At 37.3% G+C, this 21,006-nt stretch overlaps 2 protein-coding genes across 2 annotated transcripts; one reads left to right on the forward strand and one right to left on the reverse strand.

The window, feature by feature from the left end:
- The first annotated feature begins 395 nt into the window (after positions 1 to 395).
- LOC117632585 (fatty acyl-CoA reductase 3-like) lies at positions 396 to 4,512 on the forward strand. The gene is made up of 10 exons (XM_034366111.1): positions 396 to 474; positions 592 to 695; positions 804 to 1,006; positions 1,116 to 1,216; positions 2,411 to 2,609; positions 2,805 to 2,966; positions 3,410 to 3,491; positions 3,575 to 3,841; positions 3,938 to 4,065; positions 4,356 to 4,512. Exons 1-10 carry the CDS (start codon positions 396 to 398, stop codon positions 4,510 to 4,512), a joined length of 1,482 nt encoding a protein of 493 aa, XP_034222002.1.
- Positions 4,513 to 11,480: 6,968 nt separating this feature from the next.
- Positions 11,481 to 17,041, reverse strand: LOC117632702 (fatty acyl-CoA reductase 3-like). The gene is made up of 10 exons (XM_034366254.1): positions 16,809 to 17,041; positions 16,562 to 16,665; positions 16,153 to 16,355; positions 15,830 to 15,930; positions 15,432 to 15,624; positions 13,475 to 13,636; positions 12,980 to 13,061; positions 12,536 to 12,802; positions 12,003 to 12,130; positions 11,481 to 11,902 (listed from the first exon to the last, which is right to left on the reverse strand). Exons 1-10 carry the CDS (start codon positions 16,885 to 16,887, stop codon positions 11,749 to 11,751), a joined length of 1,473 nt encoding a protein of 490 aa, XP_034222145.1. The 5' UTR covers positions 16,888 to 17,041; the 3' UTR covers positions 11,481 to 11,748.
- Between the last annotated feature and the right edge of the window lie 3,965 nt (positions 17,042 to 21,006).

The raw sequence follows: 21,006 nt of genomic DNA on the forward strand, positions 1-21,006 counted from the left end.
CCAAGGTGTCTATTTTCAAAAGCATTCGTTTGTTTTGGGTGACCTAGTCGATGCAGTAAAAAATGCATTATTACATAGTTACAACCTAGTTTAGCAAGAGAATTTTTAATTTTTACCGAATTACAGAAAATGTTTGGATTTCATCGAAATGATAGTGTTCGGACAATTGTACTTTGCTTATATTTTCTTTAATATAAACCAAACTCTTGAACTTATCCCAGACAAAGCATCAAAACTTTAGTCAAGTACACTCCACCAAGTGTTCCCACCATCATTCTCAATGCTGGGAAGCCTCCTAAATTTTAGTTTAAATTACTGATCAACCCAGACTTCCTTCTCAAGTTTTCAAAATACTTCTCTCTCTCTCTCTCTCTCTCTCTCTCTCTCTCTCTCCAATGGAGTTGAAGAGCATACTAGCATATCTTCAGAACAAGACCATTTTGGTTACTGGAGCCACTGGCTTCCTTGCAATGGGTATACCATCTCTCTCTCTATCTCCCTATCCCTCTCCCTCTACCATCACGTGGTGTTCCCTCTCTACCACGACGTGGTGTTATTAATCATAACTTTATTTTATAATTATTCATGCAGTATTTGTGGAGAAAATACTAAGGGTTCAACCAGATGTGAAAAAGATCTATCTTCTTTTAAGAGCTTCCAATACCAACTCAGCCACGAATCGCATGCACAATGAGGTTTATATTTCACTACCATTATTATTACAAAAAAATACTATTGCAATTTCATGTACTTTGGAATTACTGGTCAAATAATTTTATTAATATATTTTCATAAAAATTAAGATCCTCGGAAAGGAGTTGTTCAGAGTTCTTAGGGACAAACATGGTGCGGATTTTGATTCCTTTGTATCGCAAAAAGTTGTGGCTGTCGCGGGAGATGTAACTTCTGAAAACCTTGGAGTGAAAGACTTCAAATTGACCGAAGAAATGTGCAATGAAACAGAAATCATACTTAATTCTGCTGCAACGACCAACTTTGATGAAAGGTAATGTATTACATCCAATTTTATATGCAATATTGATATTGTGCAATATTTGTAACATATAATTCTCTTCAATTAATCAAAATTAACCTGTCCATATATTTGTGTGCAGATATGATATTGCGCTGGACGTCAATACATTTGGAATTCTGCATGTGGTGAGCTTTGCAAAGAAATGTGTAAAGCTAGAGATGCTTCTCCACGTATCAACTGGTTGGTTTTTGTTAACGTTTTCTTTGATTAAATTTGTCTTCTTTCTTATATTTATAGTCACCATCTATTAAAGGGATTCTTCGAATAATTTTATTTTAGGAACATCCTTTAGGGTTTCTTATGAATTTGTTTTCAATGATCCAAACATCTATTTTTTAAGTCTATATTAATAGATCATCCTTGTAAAAAAATTAGACAAATCGGAAACGATTTCGACATCCAGTTGTGTCATATAAACTCAATGAACATGGTGCTTTAAGAAAGTACTAAAATTTCAATAATTCAATTGAGTGGTCAAATGATATTGGATTGAAGTGATTTTTTGTAGAGATGATCTTTGAATGATTATCTAAAAAATAGCTGGTTTAGATTAGTAAAACACAATGCGGAATGGGCCCTACAAGAGTGTCCCTCAACTGAAGTTTTGTGTGTGTGTGTGTGTGTGTGTGTGTGTGTGTGTGTGTGTCTATGTGTCTATATATAGGAAGCCTTAGTTGAGCTTATTTGAGGAACACCCTTGTATGGCCCACTCCGTATTGTATTTCACTAATCCAAACCTTCTATTTTGTAGATATTCATTCAAAGATGATCTCTACAAAAAATCACTTGAATCCGATATCATTTGTTCAATCAATTGGATTATTGAAATTTTAGTACTTTCTTGAAGCACCGTATTCATGAATTTTGTAGGATTCAATTAGAGGTCGAAACAGTTTCCAATTTGTCTAATTTTTTTGCAAGGATGATTTATGAATGTAGACTTAAAAATTAGATGGTTTGGATCATTAAAAAAAATTCGTCTGGGATCCTAAAGGGTGTCTCTCAAATAAAATTATTTAAAAGATCCCTCAATAGAAGGGAACTATATATATGTAACCTAGACTATCATAGTTGAATTAACCTAGAGCTTGATGAATTACATGTGCAATCACAAAGTTGTCAAGGGAAGCTAAAAGCCTTAACATAACCTAACATATATATATATATATATATATAGTTATTCTCTCATTCGGATGTCTGCACGTTATTACCGTGCGGATGCCATTGTAATCAGGGAGGAGAGCAGGGAGATGTAATTGAAAATACATGACACCCACACAATAATAATGTCCGGACGTCTGCATAGGAGAATTTCTGTATATATATTGGTTTTGATGTCTTTGAATTTGGTTAACTGATATGCATATTTTCCAGCTTATGTGTGTGGTGAGAGGGTAGGACTCATACCAGAGGACTTACCTTCATTAACTGATGACATAGTAAAGGGAACCACCAAATTTGATTTCAAAGCACAAGAAAAGATCGTCGTGGAGAAGAAATTGACTGAACTAAAAGCACAAGGTGCTACAGAAGAAGTTATTACAAGCACAATGAAGGATTTTGGCATTGAAAGGTACTGATATATCTAATTGTCCACTATGAACCCGTAAATATAACTTTGTATTTGGCCTAATTTTCCCGGGCTGAATCTAAAGGGAAAATTAGGCTGACATGATTAACAATATTTCTACATATATTGTGCCTTTGGAATTAAAGTTTTCTCTCATGCTAATTACTATTTGTCCTTCTTTTATACAAAAATAATTAGGGCTAAACATTATGGGTGGCCAAACACCTACGTATTTACAAAGGCGATGGGAGAAGTATTTCTGGGGCGCTCAAAAGATGAGCTTCCTGTAGTTATCATTCGCCCAACTGTGGTTACCAGCACTTACAAAGAGCCATTTCCAGGTTGGATTCAAGGTTTTAGGTAATGAGCTCTGCCTGCTCCTACAAATTTTACGTTCTGAACTATCATTAACCCCTACAAGTTACTACGTAAGAAAATAATATTCTTCTAAATTCCGAATTTGGTCAACTAAGAGTTTGATTTAGGTCTAGTTAGTAACCCATACCCAGGGATGAATCTATGCCCATAGGGAAGGGCTGTATGAGCTATAGCCCATACCCATTTAAAATAATAATAATAACGTGAGAAACAGAGAGCAGCCATACAGAACCGAAGTGGACTGCTGCGAGCGAGGCACACCAATTCAAAATTCTTTGTATATCATATGGCCTTTCCTGACTACGTGTATCATTTTTTGTTATTAATTAAATTCGTTCGTGTCATTGAGTTTGCTTATAAAGTAAATACATTGGTGCAAATACCAACTAAATTTGTATATATGTGTTTAATATTGGTGATTACAGAACCATTGATAGCGTAATTGCCGGTTATTGTAAAGGAAAGCTCACATGCCTACTTGCTGATCCTACGACAGTATTTGATATGGTGAGTTTACACTCATATCCTATATGTTGGTTATACATATATGTATAAGACTAAAGAAGGGTTAAATGTTTGAAATAACGCAGATTCCTGTTGACATGGTGGTAAACTCAATAATTTCAGCGATGGCAGTGAATGCAAATCAATCTTCTATTGTCATTTACCATGTGGGATCCTCATTTAGAAACCCTATAAAAATAAATAGTATTCACGATTTTGTGTTTCGGCACTTCACCAAAGATCCTTGGGTTGACAAAGATGGAAACCTTGTTAAGGTTGGCAAGTGCACAATGTTCAGCACTATGGCTACTTTCCGGATGTACATGCAAATTTGCTTCATGATACCTTTGGAGGTTTGTTCTATCACTATATGTGATCATTTATAATATCAAACTTGCTATAGTTTTTTCTCTGTTAATTAATTTCCTTTGATTTATTCTTATTTGAAGGGATTAAAGTTCGTAAACAAAGCATGTGGCCACTATTTCCAAGATTCATACATTACCTATAGCCGAAAACTCAAATTGGTGATGCGCTTCGTAGAGCTATACAAACCGTATATGTTATTCAAGGGCATGTACGTATTCTCTACTTTTGTGATTAGAGATAGAATTTTATCATTTAATTGTAATTATACAAAAGACGGAGCCAAAGTCAAGTCTAAAGTGAACTTCGCCCTCACCCCTTTTATGACCCTTCCTAACATTGGGAGAGAAAAAAAAAACATATGATACTATTTCACAATTAAACTAGTGACCAGCCTAATTTAAGATGATAAAGTCGTTTATAGTTAAGTTTTAGATTTTGGCACCTCTATTATTAAAAATCTTAGCACCGTCACTGACAACTAACGTGTTTTGATTGTAGCTTTGATGACACCAATTCGGAGGAGCTGCAAAAGGTGACAAGTGAGAGTTACATAGATGCAATCAAATTTAACTTCGATCCGAATTGCATTGATTGGGAAGACTACATTATGAATACTCACATCTATGGCCTCCGAAAGCATGTTATGGTTAAGTGATAGACAGAAGAGTCGATGGATTGGCATTAGATAATAAAATAATGTTTTTGTACGCATACGTTATAAGTTTGCAATATACATGGAAACTAGCCAAAATCCTTATTCAATAATACTCTCAGCTAGAACAATTAATATATGGATGATTGTATCTGTAAACCATCATATTGTTCATTTATTTACAGAAACTTAAACCCGCCTTTTCTATATACATGTCGTGCTTGGATCTTGTAGCATCCATATGTTGCTTGTGATTGAAAAAATCATTTTCAATTACTTAATTTGATAGGACATCTGTCAAAAATTATTTTATGTATCCTAACAGTGCTGGCATGTGCATATTGATAAATATATTGTACTGAATGTTTAGTGATACTTTTCTTCCCAAACAACGGGAGCATGGGACACTTTGATTGTTTACACACAGCTAACTTCTCCTATCAAGGTTCAACTCCTCCTGCCTTAGTATTATGAGAGCATAAATAACTCATATAGTTTAGTGATACTTCTCTTCCTAATATTAAAAAAAGTTACGAATACATCGTTTCCCTGTTATAGAAAAAAAAAAAAAAAAAAGTACAAATTGGTCAATAGTTGAAAATGGAAGTTCAAAATAAAAGCCAATGGGCCAAAATAGCCAACCCCAACCGAACCCTTTGTTGATTCCTTCCTAGTATCAGATAAAAAGGGGAGACTATTGGACTTGTAATTTGAAGCGGCCTAAGTTTCCGCTGCTTCCAATGTAACCATATCACTCTTGAAAATGATCTTTGATGTCAAATCAATGTTGACTAAAATTGAGAACAATGATATGTTAAATTTCATATTAAAATCATTCTTTGAGTTTCCTACAATTCTTCTTTTTACTCCACATCCGAATATCCGATTTTTCATTTATTATAAAATTTCCTCGTACCGTTTTTTTTTTTTGAGAAACAAAATTTCATTCAACACTCCAAAGAGAGTACATCAGCTTCAAGCACAGGGAGCAACCATCTTGGTGCTTCCTCAATCCAGGTAACAAATTCGTTACAATGAAATGCAAACTGAGCCAAAGTGTGTGCCACTTTATTACCGCTTCGTGGAGTCCATTGACATACGACTGCTCTAAAATTATGAAGTAGATAGTTCACCTCCTCAATCAAAAGACCATCTATTCCATTGCACTCCTCTGTTGAAAGAATACTATTAATGCAATCTTGTGCGTCCATTTCTAGAACAGCAGCAGTAAAGCCCATATCAATAGCAAAACGCAGACCCTCTATTGTAGCCATAAGCTCCGTTTGCCTAGCCCCATAACTGGCTTGAATTCGCCGAACACATGCCGCCATGAACTCCCCGTTCGCGTTTCTGACGACCACCCCAACCCCTCGGACGGAGTCTCCAGATTTGACTGCCCCATCTACATTTATTTTGTAAATACCTGCTGGTGGAGGCCTCCAGCCGTGCAAAGGAGCTTGAGGGCTAGACTGACGACCATGGATTGTGTGAGAGAGGTTGTTTGCGTTAGAGAACTCTTGTGCAAGTTTAGTCATTCGATGCAACAACTGTGTTGCAGTTTCTGATTTCCCTTCAAAAATAAAGCTGTTTCTTCTATTCCAAAGCCCCCAGCACAGATATGCAAACAGCCCTTGCTCTTCCCCACTTGAGGATAGCTGTAATGCATGCCATAGCTCTCTGAAAGAATTGACCCTCCACTCCTCACAGACGTTCCCCCATGCTGAGTTGCGCCACACCTCCTTTGCAGTCTCACACAACCATACAGCATGTAGTACACTTTCAGCTTTGCGATGGCAGTTGGGACAGATAGGTGTGGGCGCTATTTTCCGATTGAAAAGTATCTGACCGCAAGGCAAAAAATCCCAGGCACACCTCCATAGAAAAAACTTAATCTTATTTGGGATTTTAAGAGCCCAAATTTTCTTCCAGAACTTTGAATTCAAGTCGACTCTAACTGAGGGCTCTCCACTCATTTTATCCTTCTCCAAACATGCCAACCGATATCCACTTTTGACCGAATACATGCCGTTTCTTTCATAATGCCAAATTAAACAATCGTGACCTGCCAAGGAAGCCAATGGAATTTGCAATTTTGCATCCACCTCTTGGTCCCAAAAAATATCCTTAAGTAATGGCACATTCCATTGCCCTGAAGAGGTGAATAAATCACAAACCAGTGTTGACAGAGGCAACTGGGGAGGAGACATAATTTTGAAAAAAGAAGGGGCTGGAAGCCATTTGTCAGTATAAACCTGGATGGACACTCCATTGCCAACTCTCCAACGCAATCCCTTGTTGAGTAACTCTTTCCCCCATTGCAAAGACCTCCAAATGAAGGATGGATTGGTTCCCACTTCCGCTTCTAAGAATGGTACTGATGGATGGTATCTGGCTCTAAAAATCCTTGCTACTAGCGACTCTGGAGTCCGGAGAATGCGCCAACATTGCTTTGCAAGCAGAGCCTGATTGAATGCCTCAAGATCACGAAACCCCAACCCTCCTGCAAACTTACTCTTACATAACAGCTCCCACTTCACCCAATGAATACCCCTTTTGTCTTTCGCCTTTGCCCACCAAAATCGAGCCATGATTCCATTAAGCTCCTTGCACAATCCTTTTGGAATCCGAAAACAACTCATCGAATAGGTGGGGATTGCCTGTAACACGGCTTTCATTAAAATCTCTTTCCCCGCTCTAGATAAGAGCTTTTCCTTCCACCCACTTATATGCTTCCAAAGTTTGTCTTTTAAATGTTGGAAGAGTTGTTTCCTTCCCTTTCCTGCGATAGTTGGCAGACCTAAATATTTCTCATGGCACTGCACAACAGGAACGTTCAAAACACCTTTAATCATATCGAAATCTGCTCTTGTGGCATTCGGACTTAGAGAGAACGCGGATTTAGAATAGTTGATTTGTTGCCCTGATACCTCTTCGTAGGTTTGGAATAATGTTTCCAAAGCCCTACAAGCCTCATTCGTTGCCTTCATAAATAGAATGCTATCATCCGCAAACAATAGATGAGTTACTGAAGGCCCCCCCCTTGCCACTTGAACCCCAACCAAATCACCTCTCCGTTCTGCACCACGCAATAGGCACGAGAACCCCTCAGTACACATAAGAAAAAGATATGGAGATAAAGGACATCCTTGCCGTAACCCACGCTGTGGCATAATGTGCCCAACAGGATTGCCCTTCCAAAGCATCGAAAAAGTTGTAGTGGAGATGCAATCCATAACTTTGGCAACCCATGTGGCTGAAAAACCCAGTTTGAGCATCATTTCACGCAAGAAAACCCACTCCACCCTGTCGTATGCTTTGGCCATGTCCAATTTGAGAGCCATTTTGACATCGCGCCCCTTCTTCACTCCCTTAATAGTATGCATTATTTCGAAAGCAGCCATCACATTATCCAGTATCATTCGGTTCGGTACAAAGGCGCTTTGATTTTCAGTAATAACGTGAGGAAGAACAGTCTTCAACCGATTTGCAATTGTTTTCGCTATCATCTTGTAGACGGTTGTACACAGGCTGATTGGTCGGAACTCTGAAACAGTGGTTGGCATCTTGACTTTCGGGATGAGAGCTATAAGGGTATGGTTAAACTCCCGAACGCTTCCTTCCCCGTTTAGAATCTGCAAACACTTTTTGGCCACCTTATCGCCAACTATATGCCAATACTTTTGGAAAAATAAAGCTGGCATGCCATCATGCCCAGGCGCTTTCGTTGGGAACATCTGAAATAAAGTATGCTCTAGCTCTTCCCGCGTAAAAGCTTGCAATAGCCGGTCGTTCATAGCACTTGTTATTACCGGCCTTACCTCGTTGAGAATCCGCTCCATTTGCTGGCCACCAGTGGAAGAAAATAAGGTCTTGAAATAGTCACAGAAAAGATCCCCTATCCGTTGCTCTTCAGTCTGCCAAACCTGATTTGCATCAAATATTCCGCATACCCTATTGCGTTTGGATCGGGAACTTGCCCTCCCATGGAAAAAAATGAGTATTTTTGTCTCCCTCCTTAAGCCACGCTACTCTGGATCGTTGTCTCCACATAATTTCTTGTTTTTCTAAGAGATCTGAAATCGTTTCCTCAACTTTGGCCTTTAACACATGTTGATCAGTTGTCAGTCTTCCTTGAAGGGCTGTTAACTCCTTATAAGCATGTTTTAATTGATTGCGAACATTACTGAAATGGATATGGTTCCAAGTTTTGAGTTCCTTTGCGCACAGTGATAAGCTGTTGCTTACACTCTTCACTCCGTCGGTAACCTTCCAAGCCTCTTCAATCACCTTGTTGAAGTCTGGCTCCTTTGTCCACATTTCTTCAAAATGAAACCGTGTACTCCGTTTTGCACTTGCTTCTGGATCATCAGCACAAGCCTCCACTAAGATCGGATAGTGATCGGAACCCACTGCCAGTAAATGGCTGGTCGTCAGATGTGAGTAACGACCGAAGAAGACTCCATTCGCTACACATCTGTCTAAACGTTCTTCCACCACACTACCATCAGGATAACGACGTGCCCAAGTAAACGGATACCCAGTAAATCTAGTGGAGCTAAGCCGACAATCTTCCAATGCCATCTTAAAATTATTCATCTGGCGTTGAGGTCGTTCTCGTCCCCCTCTTTTGTCTTTTGAGAACAGGATCTCATTAAAATCTCCGACTACAACCCAGGCTCCTTGAACCGTATGCGACAATCTGCGTAAGACCTCCCAAGAATGGTTTCGTTGTTGCGTGTCAGGATGCCCATAAAACCCAGTAAGATAAAACTGTGAATCATTCGACTCAGTGATCAAAACATGAATGTGACCCACGGAATAAGATAGTAGCCTCAAACCCCATCCACTCCGCCAAAACAAAGCCAACCCTCCCCCCAAGCCCACTCTCGCCACTGTAACTATCCCTTCCATTCCAAGTTGTATCCGTGTATTTTCCATCTGATTTGCCGTCATTTTGGTTTCCATTAAGAAGACCAAATCGGGTTTTTTCTCTCGCAACACATTTTTGAGAGAATGGAATGTCCGAGGAGCCCCGAGACCTTGGACATTCCAACTTAAGATCCTCATTGCTCGTGGTGGGTCAGCCCTGCTGATCCCACCACTTTGGTTGAACAAATAGTCATAGTGTCACTCTCTTTTGGCCTCTTTGTCACAACTCTCCCAGCCTCTGTTAACTCCCTTGCTCCCCTTTTCCCAGACCATCCTCTAACTTTACTAGTATCCCCCTCATGTGGATTGATTGAAAAGCTTCTTGTCCTCGCTTGGCGTTTCCACGACCCCCTACCACTTTTTGAGTTGGCCTTGTGTTTGTGTTCTTGCTCTGCTTGTGCTTCATACTGCATTGGGTCCTCCAGCTGTTCCGGTTCAGATTCAGGCCCGAGTTCAACAGTCATTTGGGCTCCACTTAAAGTACCCAGCCCACTTTCGATGCTCCGCGGTGGGTTGTGCCCAAGGGGATTATTCAATGAATCTCGCCCCTCCTCACCAACGACAGCTTTGAATCTTGCTGCGACCGTTTTAATATTAACATCCTCCTTAAGAGCTTTTGTCTCCACAGCTTTGATGGTGGAGTTACTCCTAATTATTTTCTCCTTGATAACATCCCCTCTCTCCTCAATCATTATGGGCCTTTGTAACGGCCTACTCATATCAGTTATGACCTGATTTGCTGGGTCTTGGGACGTTGCCACGTCAATAATATTCTGAGAGTGCCCCGATCCCCCATTGTTGGCCGGTCCGACTCCTGCTACCGCCTCCCGGTCTGCCTCCCTCGGTGGTTGTCGTCTCTCGCCCACCCTTTGTTTACTCAACAGACCCAGAGAAGATTCAGCCACCTTCTCCCCACTAGAATTACTCTGCTGCCCTTCCACCTCCATCTCCTTCTCCTTCGCCCCGTCCCCTTCCGCCTCACTACCTAGTTGTTGGGCATGGATAGACGCTCCCTGCCGTACCAACCACTCTTCATGAGCTCCAGACCCTCCCTCCTCCGCTAACCCTTGTGTTTTCTTGGTGCCATACCACTGCCGTTGGTTCGCTTAGGATTGCCTGCCCTAATAGAATGAAAATCCTTTGTAGCCTTAAGCCAGCTGCCGTATGGCTTTTCATCTGCCTGTTTGGCTGCCTGGTCGACGAAAGAACACTCTTTGAACACATGACCCAGACGACCACAGCAGAAACAAAATTCCGGCAGACGTTCATATCGGAACTCCACGAACACTGTATTCCCAGAAGGTAGCGTCATCTTTTTTCCTCGTCTTAATGGCTTGGAGACATCCACGCTAACCCTTAGCCTGAGGAATCTACCCAAACACTTCCCATCCATGCCTTCTATGACATCCAAACACCTTCCAAAACTATTCCCAATCTGTCTCCCCAGATTTGTAGACATACAGCTCAATGGTACATTGTGGACTTGAATCCAGAAGTCTGCATATTTGAGAAGCATCTTGGATGGAGCGATACTGCCGTCAGGGGTCTCAAGTAAAACTAGGGCTTTGTCAAAGTTCCAAGGCCCACTGCGCAAAACCCTAAGTCTATCCCCTTCAGTTGCAAAAATGAACAAGAAAAGATTTTCCCCTATGTCTTTCACCACCACCTCCCGGACCGTACTCCAAATCTTCAACATCGTTTGCTTGAAAGCCTCCCGATTGAAAGCGGTAGTGGTAAGGACTTTGCCAACCAGGCTCATCTTGAGTCGCTCCCCCACATCATCGATATCATTTTGTCTGACCTGAATCGCATCTCTCTCATCCTCTGTAAGGATGAGTGTCTTCTCCAGAGAATTTATCACCTCATCCATCCCGACCACCGAACCAAAAAGGTAAAACAAAAACAAAAAACCCCCGACGAAAGTCAGGGGAGAAAACCCTAAAGCAAACACTTGTTAGGGGTGAAGAGCTCTTACCCTTATGGAAGAGGGTTTAGTTGTTTAGCTGAATTTCCTCGTACCGTTAAAAAGAAGAAGATAAATATCTTGTTAAAAAGACAAACTTTATTTAACAACCAATTAAAGTTGTTGACACTTCCATATTATAACAAATTACATTTGGTGACAAACAATTGTTCATCGTCATATTCATATTCATGAAAGCAAATTACGTTCATAAACTTGATTGAAATTTATAATGCATCTAGGGAGCCATTGTATACTGCCTTGAGTAAATACAATGGCTAGAGCGCTCCAATTCCACCCATTTCAAACCATATATATGTATATATTCGACAACCCAATTTTGGTAATCATTTGAAAACGTATTTGACAACCCCAGGAAGATGGATATTCATGAAGTAATCGTCCCAATTTATGCAACTGGGATCAAAGTAAAACATATCTGCCTCTGTGGTGTTTTCTCGCACTGCCATTTGCAACTTCTCTGTGTTCATATCATCGAAGCTGCATGCAAGAAATTAGGTCATAGTTATAAATCAAAATTATATTTTCCAGCTAGGTAAAATGACATGAAGGACAAGATAAAGGAGTCATATGTACATACACTCCTTTGAAAAACAAGTATGGTCTATAAAGTTCCACCAATCTCATCACAAATTTGATCTTTCGATTGAGATCCACATACGTGCCCTTGAAGTACTGGCAAAATGCTGTATTAACCACCTCCAACCCCTATTGTGGGAAAAAGAAATTGACAATAAATACAATATCCAGATAGAATACATAAAATGTTAGAGCTATATAGTAAAAGATAATAATGGGTATCTTATTGAGGATACGATTACGTACGGTACGTGACATACTCACATGGTATTACAAGTCCAACTAAAATATTATAGCATGTGTATATTTATTTATATCTAAATCCTAAACTCTAAACGGTGAATTTTATACTCGGTATGGATTTAAATTTATAAATCAGCATGTCATGTCATGTCACGGCCAAAGTGGCACACAAGCTATAATTGAAAAATTATTAGTGTATGTTGGGGCTGGCTAAACCAATTCTATATTATAAACATATTGGCAATGGATGGCTGTCTAAGTTGTGAAGCAAAATCTAGAAAACAACTTTACCTTTAGTAATAGTAAGTAACGGATAGTCATGTATCGGTGAAAGGTAGTCATGCTTCCCATAACTGCGACCTTGCCAACTTTCACTGGAGTTCCATCTTTATTAATCCATGGCTTCTTGGTGAAGAAACGGAATCCATAATCGTGCAAATTAGAGTATTTTACAGGATTTCTCATAGAGGACCCCACTTGATAAATTACTTCACCAGGTTGATTTGCATGAGCAGCCATTGCCGCAATTATTGCATTCACCACCATGTCAGCAGGTATCTGCATCAAATAACTCTTTTTTTTATATAAAATCCTTAAGAATATAACGAAAGAAGCAAGTATGTATGTTTCCATTTTTATACGAACATGATGCTTACCAAATGCATACTTGGAGATAAAAGGGTATGAATAATAATAATAACAATAATAAATTGAAGAACTGTTTGGTTAACTCACCACATCAGCAATTGCATTAATGTCGCAGAGAAAGAATGTTAATTTTCCCTTGCCATAACCAACTGCAACGCTGTCGATGGTTCTGCATGTGGTACAAAAATTAACAGATGAGAGCATCCGCAACAGTTCATTTTAGTTCAGTACAATAGTTCAAATTATTGAATTTTTTTGGCAACTACTGAACTAAACTGTAGTTTCATTTGCAGTAGTGCAATTCAATAGCTTATAAATTAAAAACTAATGTTGCCCATGTGTCAATAAGAGAGAGGCTGTAGAGTCATTATAGTGGGCTAGTTTATTTAAATGAATTTCATTTCAGAATTCATTTTATTAACCTTTAAAATGAATTATTGATTCCTGAAATGAACTTAATTTTACTCACTGCAAACTAAAAGTTTAATTTATTAAAATAAAATTAAAAAAACTCTCATCATTACGGATGATAAGGAACTAATTAATTAATACTAATGAGGAGGGATTTTTCGATTAACGCACCTGACTCCTTCAACCCAACCAGGAAAAGGTTCTTTGTAAGTGCTGGTGATCATGGTTGGCCGTACAATGACTAGAGGTAGATTTTCTTTTAGGTCTCCTATAAGCATCTCGCCCATCGCCTTTGTAAACACATACGTGTTTGGCCATCCATATATATTAGCTCTAACAAAAGAATTTAAAAAACAATAGGATTTAGAATTTGTCACATCAACTTCCGGGAAGGGGATTCAAGATTGAAACCTCTTTTGACGTTGAAAAGAGAATACTAGTAATCTTGATTGATAGTTTGATTTCCATCAATAGGATAAAGAAAAAATAAATTAAAAATCATGAGTTTATGAGAGGGTACATAATAAGCAGTGAGAGGTGTAAAGCCGAATTAATAAGCGGCTCTCAAAAGAGAAGAGAAATTTACATATAACGGGAATATCACTTTTTGCTATTCTTGGTCAATAACGCAGTGACACGTAGGATAATTTTTTCACGTGTCATTGTGTTATTAGTCGAAAATAGTAAAACAGTGCTATTTCTATTATAGGTAAGTTTTTTTTCCAAAAGAGATACCCCTGAACATGACCCAACTAGATTTATCATTAAAAAGTTGCCCCTCATCAGTGCCTTCATGTGGGGCAATTGATGTATCAGTTTTTGGACTTATTTTTGTGCGCAACTGTTCTTGACACATAAAGTACGCAATCTATTAACAGAGTCCTAGATACACTTGCGGTGGACAAGTATTTTTTGGTGTCATTATCGGGAGACATATAATTCTCGATCTCTTTTTATTTTTTATAAGGAAAAGTTAGTTTTTTCTTAGAATATATATATATTTTTTATACATGCGATGTTCAAAAAAAAGAAGAATCTAACGTAGAATCTCATATACATAAATAAATACTCTTAATTACTGGATCTACAAACTCCTATAATTTTTATTTTTTCTCATAGTTTTATAAATAAACGCTCTTAACTCTTTGGTCATGGACCTTCTGGGTACACCCTTCATCCCTCTGACGCAAAGCACTAAATGTGCTATAAGGTAAGGGTCCTATCACCTATGGGACCATTTGCTGTAGGGTAAAACGAAAGGGTATGAACCAGTTTTTAGTTTAATTTTTTGGTCTGAGGTATGGACCGGTTTACCATCATTTATTAAGAAAAACAGACATGAAAACTACATTTACTAGGTTTTTAATTAGGTTGTTGAGTAGATGAAGATTTATTGGTTCTGTCTTTGCAAATTATCATTTTTGTCTTAATTGTTTTTTCTTGAACTATCATCAAACAGTGACGTTTTAACGCTAACATGTTGACGTTCACATCTAACATTAGATAATAAGATATTATCTCATCACGTCCAATTGGTTGGAAAAACGTTCAAGATCATTTCCCGAAAAATTAAATCAAGACCCTACCCATTCTAATCTTCGACCTTCAAATTTAAATAAATAAAATCGAACGAACTCAAGCCGACCTATTGAATCAAGAACATGATGATCACGTTCATGTTGGACAAAGACTAGTCATCTATAAGAACAAGTAACATCATGATCATGAGGTATTGCAAAAAGTACTGACAATAACATCTTCGTGTATGGTACAAAAATTTTCAGTCTTGCCTATTATTGAAGGATGGCCTACCTAAAAGCACCAAAAAATAAAAGCTACTATCTACACACAAAAAGAAACATAAAAATTTGTAAGTTACGCTGAATTTCGAATGAAATGTTGTGACTCTTTCAGAATCAAAATAAGAATGGAGCTTGTATAAAATCAACAATCGCAATCTTGATTTTTCAAGAGTAGGACTCCGTTTCGATTTCAAGTTAGTAAACATGTCATAAAGGGTTTGAGGATTTAAGTAGTGCTCAAGAATTAATCATGCAATTATCTATATTTAACCCTCTAATAACAGCTAAACTAATTTTAACAGACAGAAGTAGCAATTTTCACCAACCTTTTGAGGCCAAAATCTTTGAGTTCCGAAGTGATTGCTTGTTCTGTTAATCCCTCTGCTCGAAGATCTCTGATTTTTTCCTGGACCTGCCTGATTTCGCTATCGATGTCAAGTCCTGAGGTCCCATTAAGCGTCTCACCCATGTGGTAGGGGTTTTCCAATAAAAGCCCGTCCTTCTCGCCACAAACATAAGCTGAAATCACAACATGGAAATAAATCTACAATAAATTTCATTGTATTTTTTAAGAAAAAACCCTGTTGTGTTCCCGTATTTACAGAAAGGACAGTAATTATAAGGTAAGTGAGCAGGACGTTCGGTGATAAGATCAAATTAAGACTAAAATAAAATGGGAAAATAAAATAAAATAAAAGTGATTTATATAGAGAGAGATAATGACCTGTGGATACGTGGACCAGCACCTTTAATTTAACACATTGCTTAGCAAAGTTCAAAACATGCTTTGGTCCCAAAGTATTGAGATCAAGTGCAACATCATACCTGCAGAATATATGTTCTATTTTAGTCTATTTCTGATGTATTACTTCTCATAACATATTTTGCAATGTTCTTGCCATACAGATATTTATTATATCTGTGAATCTAAACCACACGTTTTGACAAAAATTGACCTCGTCTTAAGGGCACCGAATTGCATTTGGACAAGAGTAGTTGCTCTTTATTTCAAATTCAGAAAACTGAGATTTAACAATCAATTACTACCTTTCATCAAAGTTGGTAGTTGCAGCTAAGTTCACAATGACATCTATCTGGCTCAACATCTCTTCCCTCAAGTTTGAATCTTTCAAGCCCAAGTCCTCACGAGAAATGTCTCCAGGCACCACTGTCAGCTTTTCTGAGACAATGGAGTTCATACCTGCTCCCCATTTTTCCCTCAACACTCTAAAAAGGTCCTTCCCAATTATCTATAATTACAAGTAACAAAAAGTGAACAAACTTTGGAATAACAAAATATTGATTTCCATTGCACTTCAAATTCATATTCCTTACTTTTTTTAGTGTAGTATTAAGGCGCGCATAAATGGCTAAATGTTGTGCCACTCTTGCCTATTTGGTATATGGAAAAAATATATATGCATGTTGAAGCTCACACTTATCCCTACATATATACCTCATTATGCAAACGCTGTGTGGCTGATTTTGTATCTGCAGCTCTTAATAGAAGATAGAGCTTCTTCACATTTGGTTGAACCCTCAGTATCTTCTCCACAAAAACTGCATCCATTCAAGCACATACATAGCTGAGACTTACTACAACAACAACAACAACAAAAAATAAAGAAAGAAAAAACACCTCAGAGAGAGAGAGAGAGAGAGAGAGAGAGAGAGAGAGAGAGAGGATTTAATTTGAGTACTACTCTTTGCTAGAAAGCCAGTGGCACCAGTGACCAAAATGTTCTTGTTCTGAATGACCTGGAGTATGCTTTCCAACTCCATAGGAGAAAACTTAAATAATATGCTCTCAGAGAAGGAAGGAGCGGAACAAAGAACTAAAGAGAGATAAACAATGGAAAAGCGTATATGCTCTCAGATAGCCGATCAGCTGAAGCCTAGTGAGACAATGGTCTGGGCACATTGTAGTATATACTGCGACATATGGGGCAACTATGAGGTAGAGTGCACTCAAGTAGTTGGCAGTTGTTTGCTTGGCAGACTCATTTAAACCGAGGGTTAATGGCTTGAATTATTTTATTTTTCTACAAAATTCCCACATCACCTTTTATTTTTTCATGTTTTTTTTTTTTTTTTTTGTTTGGCCCCCTCCAATTATAGCTACATACATATACGTACACTTCCCATTATTTGGTGAAGTTTGCTTACTATTTTGGAAGGGAGGATCATCTACTACACTACTAAATAAAAAAGGAAAATTGTGGGTCACATATTGGGATTAGCAACAGTACTGGTGTTACAGTTAGATATTTCCAATACTCCAACCTACCCTCTTCTGCAAATATTAAAGCTTCGGTGCTAGATTTGTCCTCGTCGCCATGACATATGCCTAGCTAACATTTTCTTTCTTTCTTTGTTAGATCACTACAACAGTACTGGTTGTAGGACCATATATCAACCCAACTGTCCCGCTCGGACGTCTATTATATAGATGGCATTTGTTATATAAACTTTAGGGGTAACGACAAAAGACATCCCGCAGATTTAGGGTGGTTCTCAATATGGACCTCAAGGTATCAATTTTATAAATTTACACCTTTACATTTACAACATTATCCAATTTCATCCTTCCGTTAAGTTGACCGTGTGGTCGATCTTTAAATGTTGACGTCTCTACTGTGGAACCCACCTACTAACTAACCAGTTCTTAAAATTTTTTATATCAAATGATAAAATAACATAAATTTGTTTAACAATAAACTTAAAAATTCCCAACCCCTCCCTAGCCCAACAAATCCAACGACCCCGTACCAATCCCAACTCCCATCCCTTTTCTTAACTGTCACGCCCCAGACCCGGGCGTAAGTGAAAACTCCGCGCCCGGCGCGTGAGAAAATAAAATAAAAAGAAAAGAAGCCGAAATATGGGTTTAAAATAAACTTCTCTTATAAAATCACTACTACATTTTACACTTTGCGCGACGAAGAGAATTTCGTCGCGCAAAATACATTGTAGTCGCACAAATTTTAACGCGACAAAAACTTCGTCGCGCAGAATCCGTCGCGCAAAGATCGTGAAGAAAGACTTTGCGCGACCAATTTTTTTCATTGGTCGCGCAAAGTGACTTTGCGCGACGAAAAAATATTGGTCGCGCAAAGTAACTTTGCGCGACGAAAAAATATTGGTCCCGCAAAACTTTGCGCGACGAAACACATTCGTCGCTCAAAGGTTTGCGCGACGATCGTCGCGCAAAGTTTTGTGCGACAAAAAACATTGGTCGTGCAAAGTCTCAAAAAAATTTAAAAAATAAAAAATTCCCGCGTTCTATTTTTGGTACCCGCCCACATTTTTAGAGTTTTGCGCGACGAATACTAACGTCGCGCAAATATTTGTGCGACGAAATTTTTTTTGTGTTTTAAAATTTTTAATTAAAATAAACTAATTTAATAGTTTGTGCTACAAAATATTTTGTCGCGCAAGGTTTTTAACTTTTTTTTTATTATTTCTTTAATATTAATTTATTCAAATTTTTACTTTTTAAATATAATTTAATTGTATGATTTTTTTTAAATCACTTTAATTTAAATTGGTATTAATTTAATTATAGTAATTTTTTCAAATTTTTACTTTTTAAATTTAATTTAATTGTAAGATTTTTCTTAATTACTTTAATTTAAATTGACATATTCAAAATAAAATTACATATGAAAAATAGTGATCAAATTATTCAATAAATATTTATATATATATAATATTCAAAATGTACACATGAATTAACAAAGTACAATAATAAAATCCTAATACAAGCATATTGTGGTGGTAGTGGTGGATAATATGTTTTGATAGCTTCCTAATCCTCAACTTTAGCCATCAAAGTCTCGATGATTACCTACAAAAAAACAAATATGGTCAAATAACAACAACAACAACAAAAAAGAATGCATAATCTCCCCTAAAATTGTTATACCACAAATCCAACCCAAACTCCAATCTCTCCCCTTTACTAAACCCCAAACCCCACACAAACTCAAAACTAACTCCAAAAACACATATTAATGAAAAAAATTTAAAATTTGGAGAGAATATACCTTTTGGCAAGATTGAGAGTGAGTGAGAATGAGAGGGAGAAGTGAGAGAATTAGATAAGATAGTGATAGAGAGATGAGAGAGTGAGAGATAGTGAAAAGATAGATGAGAGAGTGAGTGAGAGTGAGAGTGAGAGATAGTGAAGAGAGAGATGAGAGATTAAGTGAGAGGAGTGAGTGAGAGAAATGGTGGGATTTGGGGAGAGGGAAAGAGAAAGGAGAGGTAAGAGTAGAGAAAGGCATTGAGAAAATGGTGGAGTTATTTCGGTTTTAAAAACCGTATCACTTTACGCGACGAAAAATATTGTTGGTCACGCAGAGGTTTGCGCGACGAAAAATATTGGAATATTAATCGCGCAACATTTTGCGCGACAAAACATATTGGTCGCGCAAAGTCAAAAAAATTATTTTTAAAAAAAAAATCCCAGCATCCCATTTTTGGTACCCGCCAAAATTTTTAAATTTTTGTACGACGAAAAATACATATTGGTCGCGCAAAGTCTAAAACAATTATATAAAAAAATTCCCACGTCCCATTTTTGGTACCCGCCCAAATTTTTGAGCAACGAAAAATATATATTGGTCGCGCAAAGTTTTGCGCGACAAAACATATTGGTCTCGCAAAGTTTTGCGCGACGAATACAGGAATATTGGTCGCGCAAAGTCTAAAAAAATTATTTTTTTAAAAAAAAATTCCCGCATCCCATTTTTGTTACCCGCCAGAATCTTTAAATTTTTGCCCGAGGAAAAATACATATTGGTCGTGCAAAGTCTAAAACAATTATATAAAAAAATTCCCATGTCCCATTTTTGGTACCCGCCCAAATTTTTGCACGACAAAAAATATTGGTCGCGCAAAGTCTAAAGTTTTTATTTTTAATTTTAAAAACCCGCGTCCCATTTTTGGTACTCGCCCAAATTTTTTGAGTTTTGCACGACGAACTATTGGTCACGCAAACTTTTGAGAGACGAAAAATTGGTTCGTAGCACAATATTTATAAAAATAATTGTTATGAATAATAAAAAATAATAATATTTTATTTTATGATTTAAAATATAATTAAGGTGAAAGCTACTTAATAAATGTATATACTATTCAATTTCTTAAGTGTTATATGTACAAAATAAATAAATTTAAAGCTACTTAATAAATAAATATATATATATACACACACACACACACACTTCAACGATCTAACCATAAGACTTGTTTGTATATACTTCAAGATCATATACCCCAAAAATCACAAAAAACAAACATTCAGAGATCTAGTAACGGGACAAAACTTTTCGATAGTTATAAATGAAAAATCACGATTTAACGGTTATTTTAACTCCAATTTTGATGATTTTTTACAGCTACACTCCTTGACCCTATATGAATACAATGACTGAATTTGATCTTCAATTTAAAATATTTGCACTAGTGGATACCACAAAATCTTATGTTATATTTAACGAAAGTATAAATAAACTCTTAATTGTTAGTGAATATATTGTTTTGATGGCATATGCATTCTACAAAACTAGTTTCAACGATCCAACCGTCAAACTTGTTTTTTTATACTTCGAGATCATATACGCCAAAAATCGGAAAAAATAAACATTCATAGATCAAGTAACGGGACAAAACTCTTCGACGGTTATAAATGAAAAATCATGATTTAATGGTTATTTTAACTCCGATTTTGATGATTTTTTACAGCTACACACCTTGACCCTATATGAATACAATGACTGAATTTGATCTTCAATTTAAAATATTTACACTAGTGGATACCACAAAATCTTATGTTATATTTAACGAAAAAATAAATAAACTCTTAATTGTTAGTGAATATATTGTTTTGATGGCATA

Source organism: Prunus dulcis, chromosome 6 (genome assembly GCF_902201215.1).
Source record: "Prunus dulcis chromosome 6, ALMONDv2, whole genome shotgun sequence".
Lineage (NCBI taxonomy): Eukaryota > Viridiplantae > Streptophyta > Magnoliopsida > Rosales > Rosaceae > Prunus > Prunus dulcis.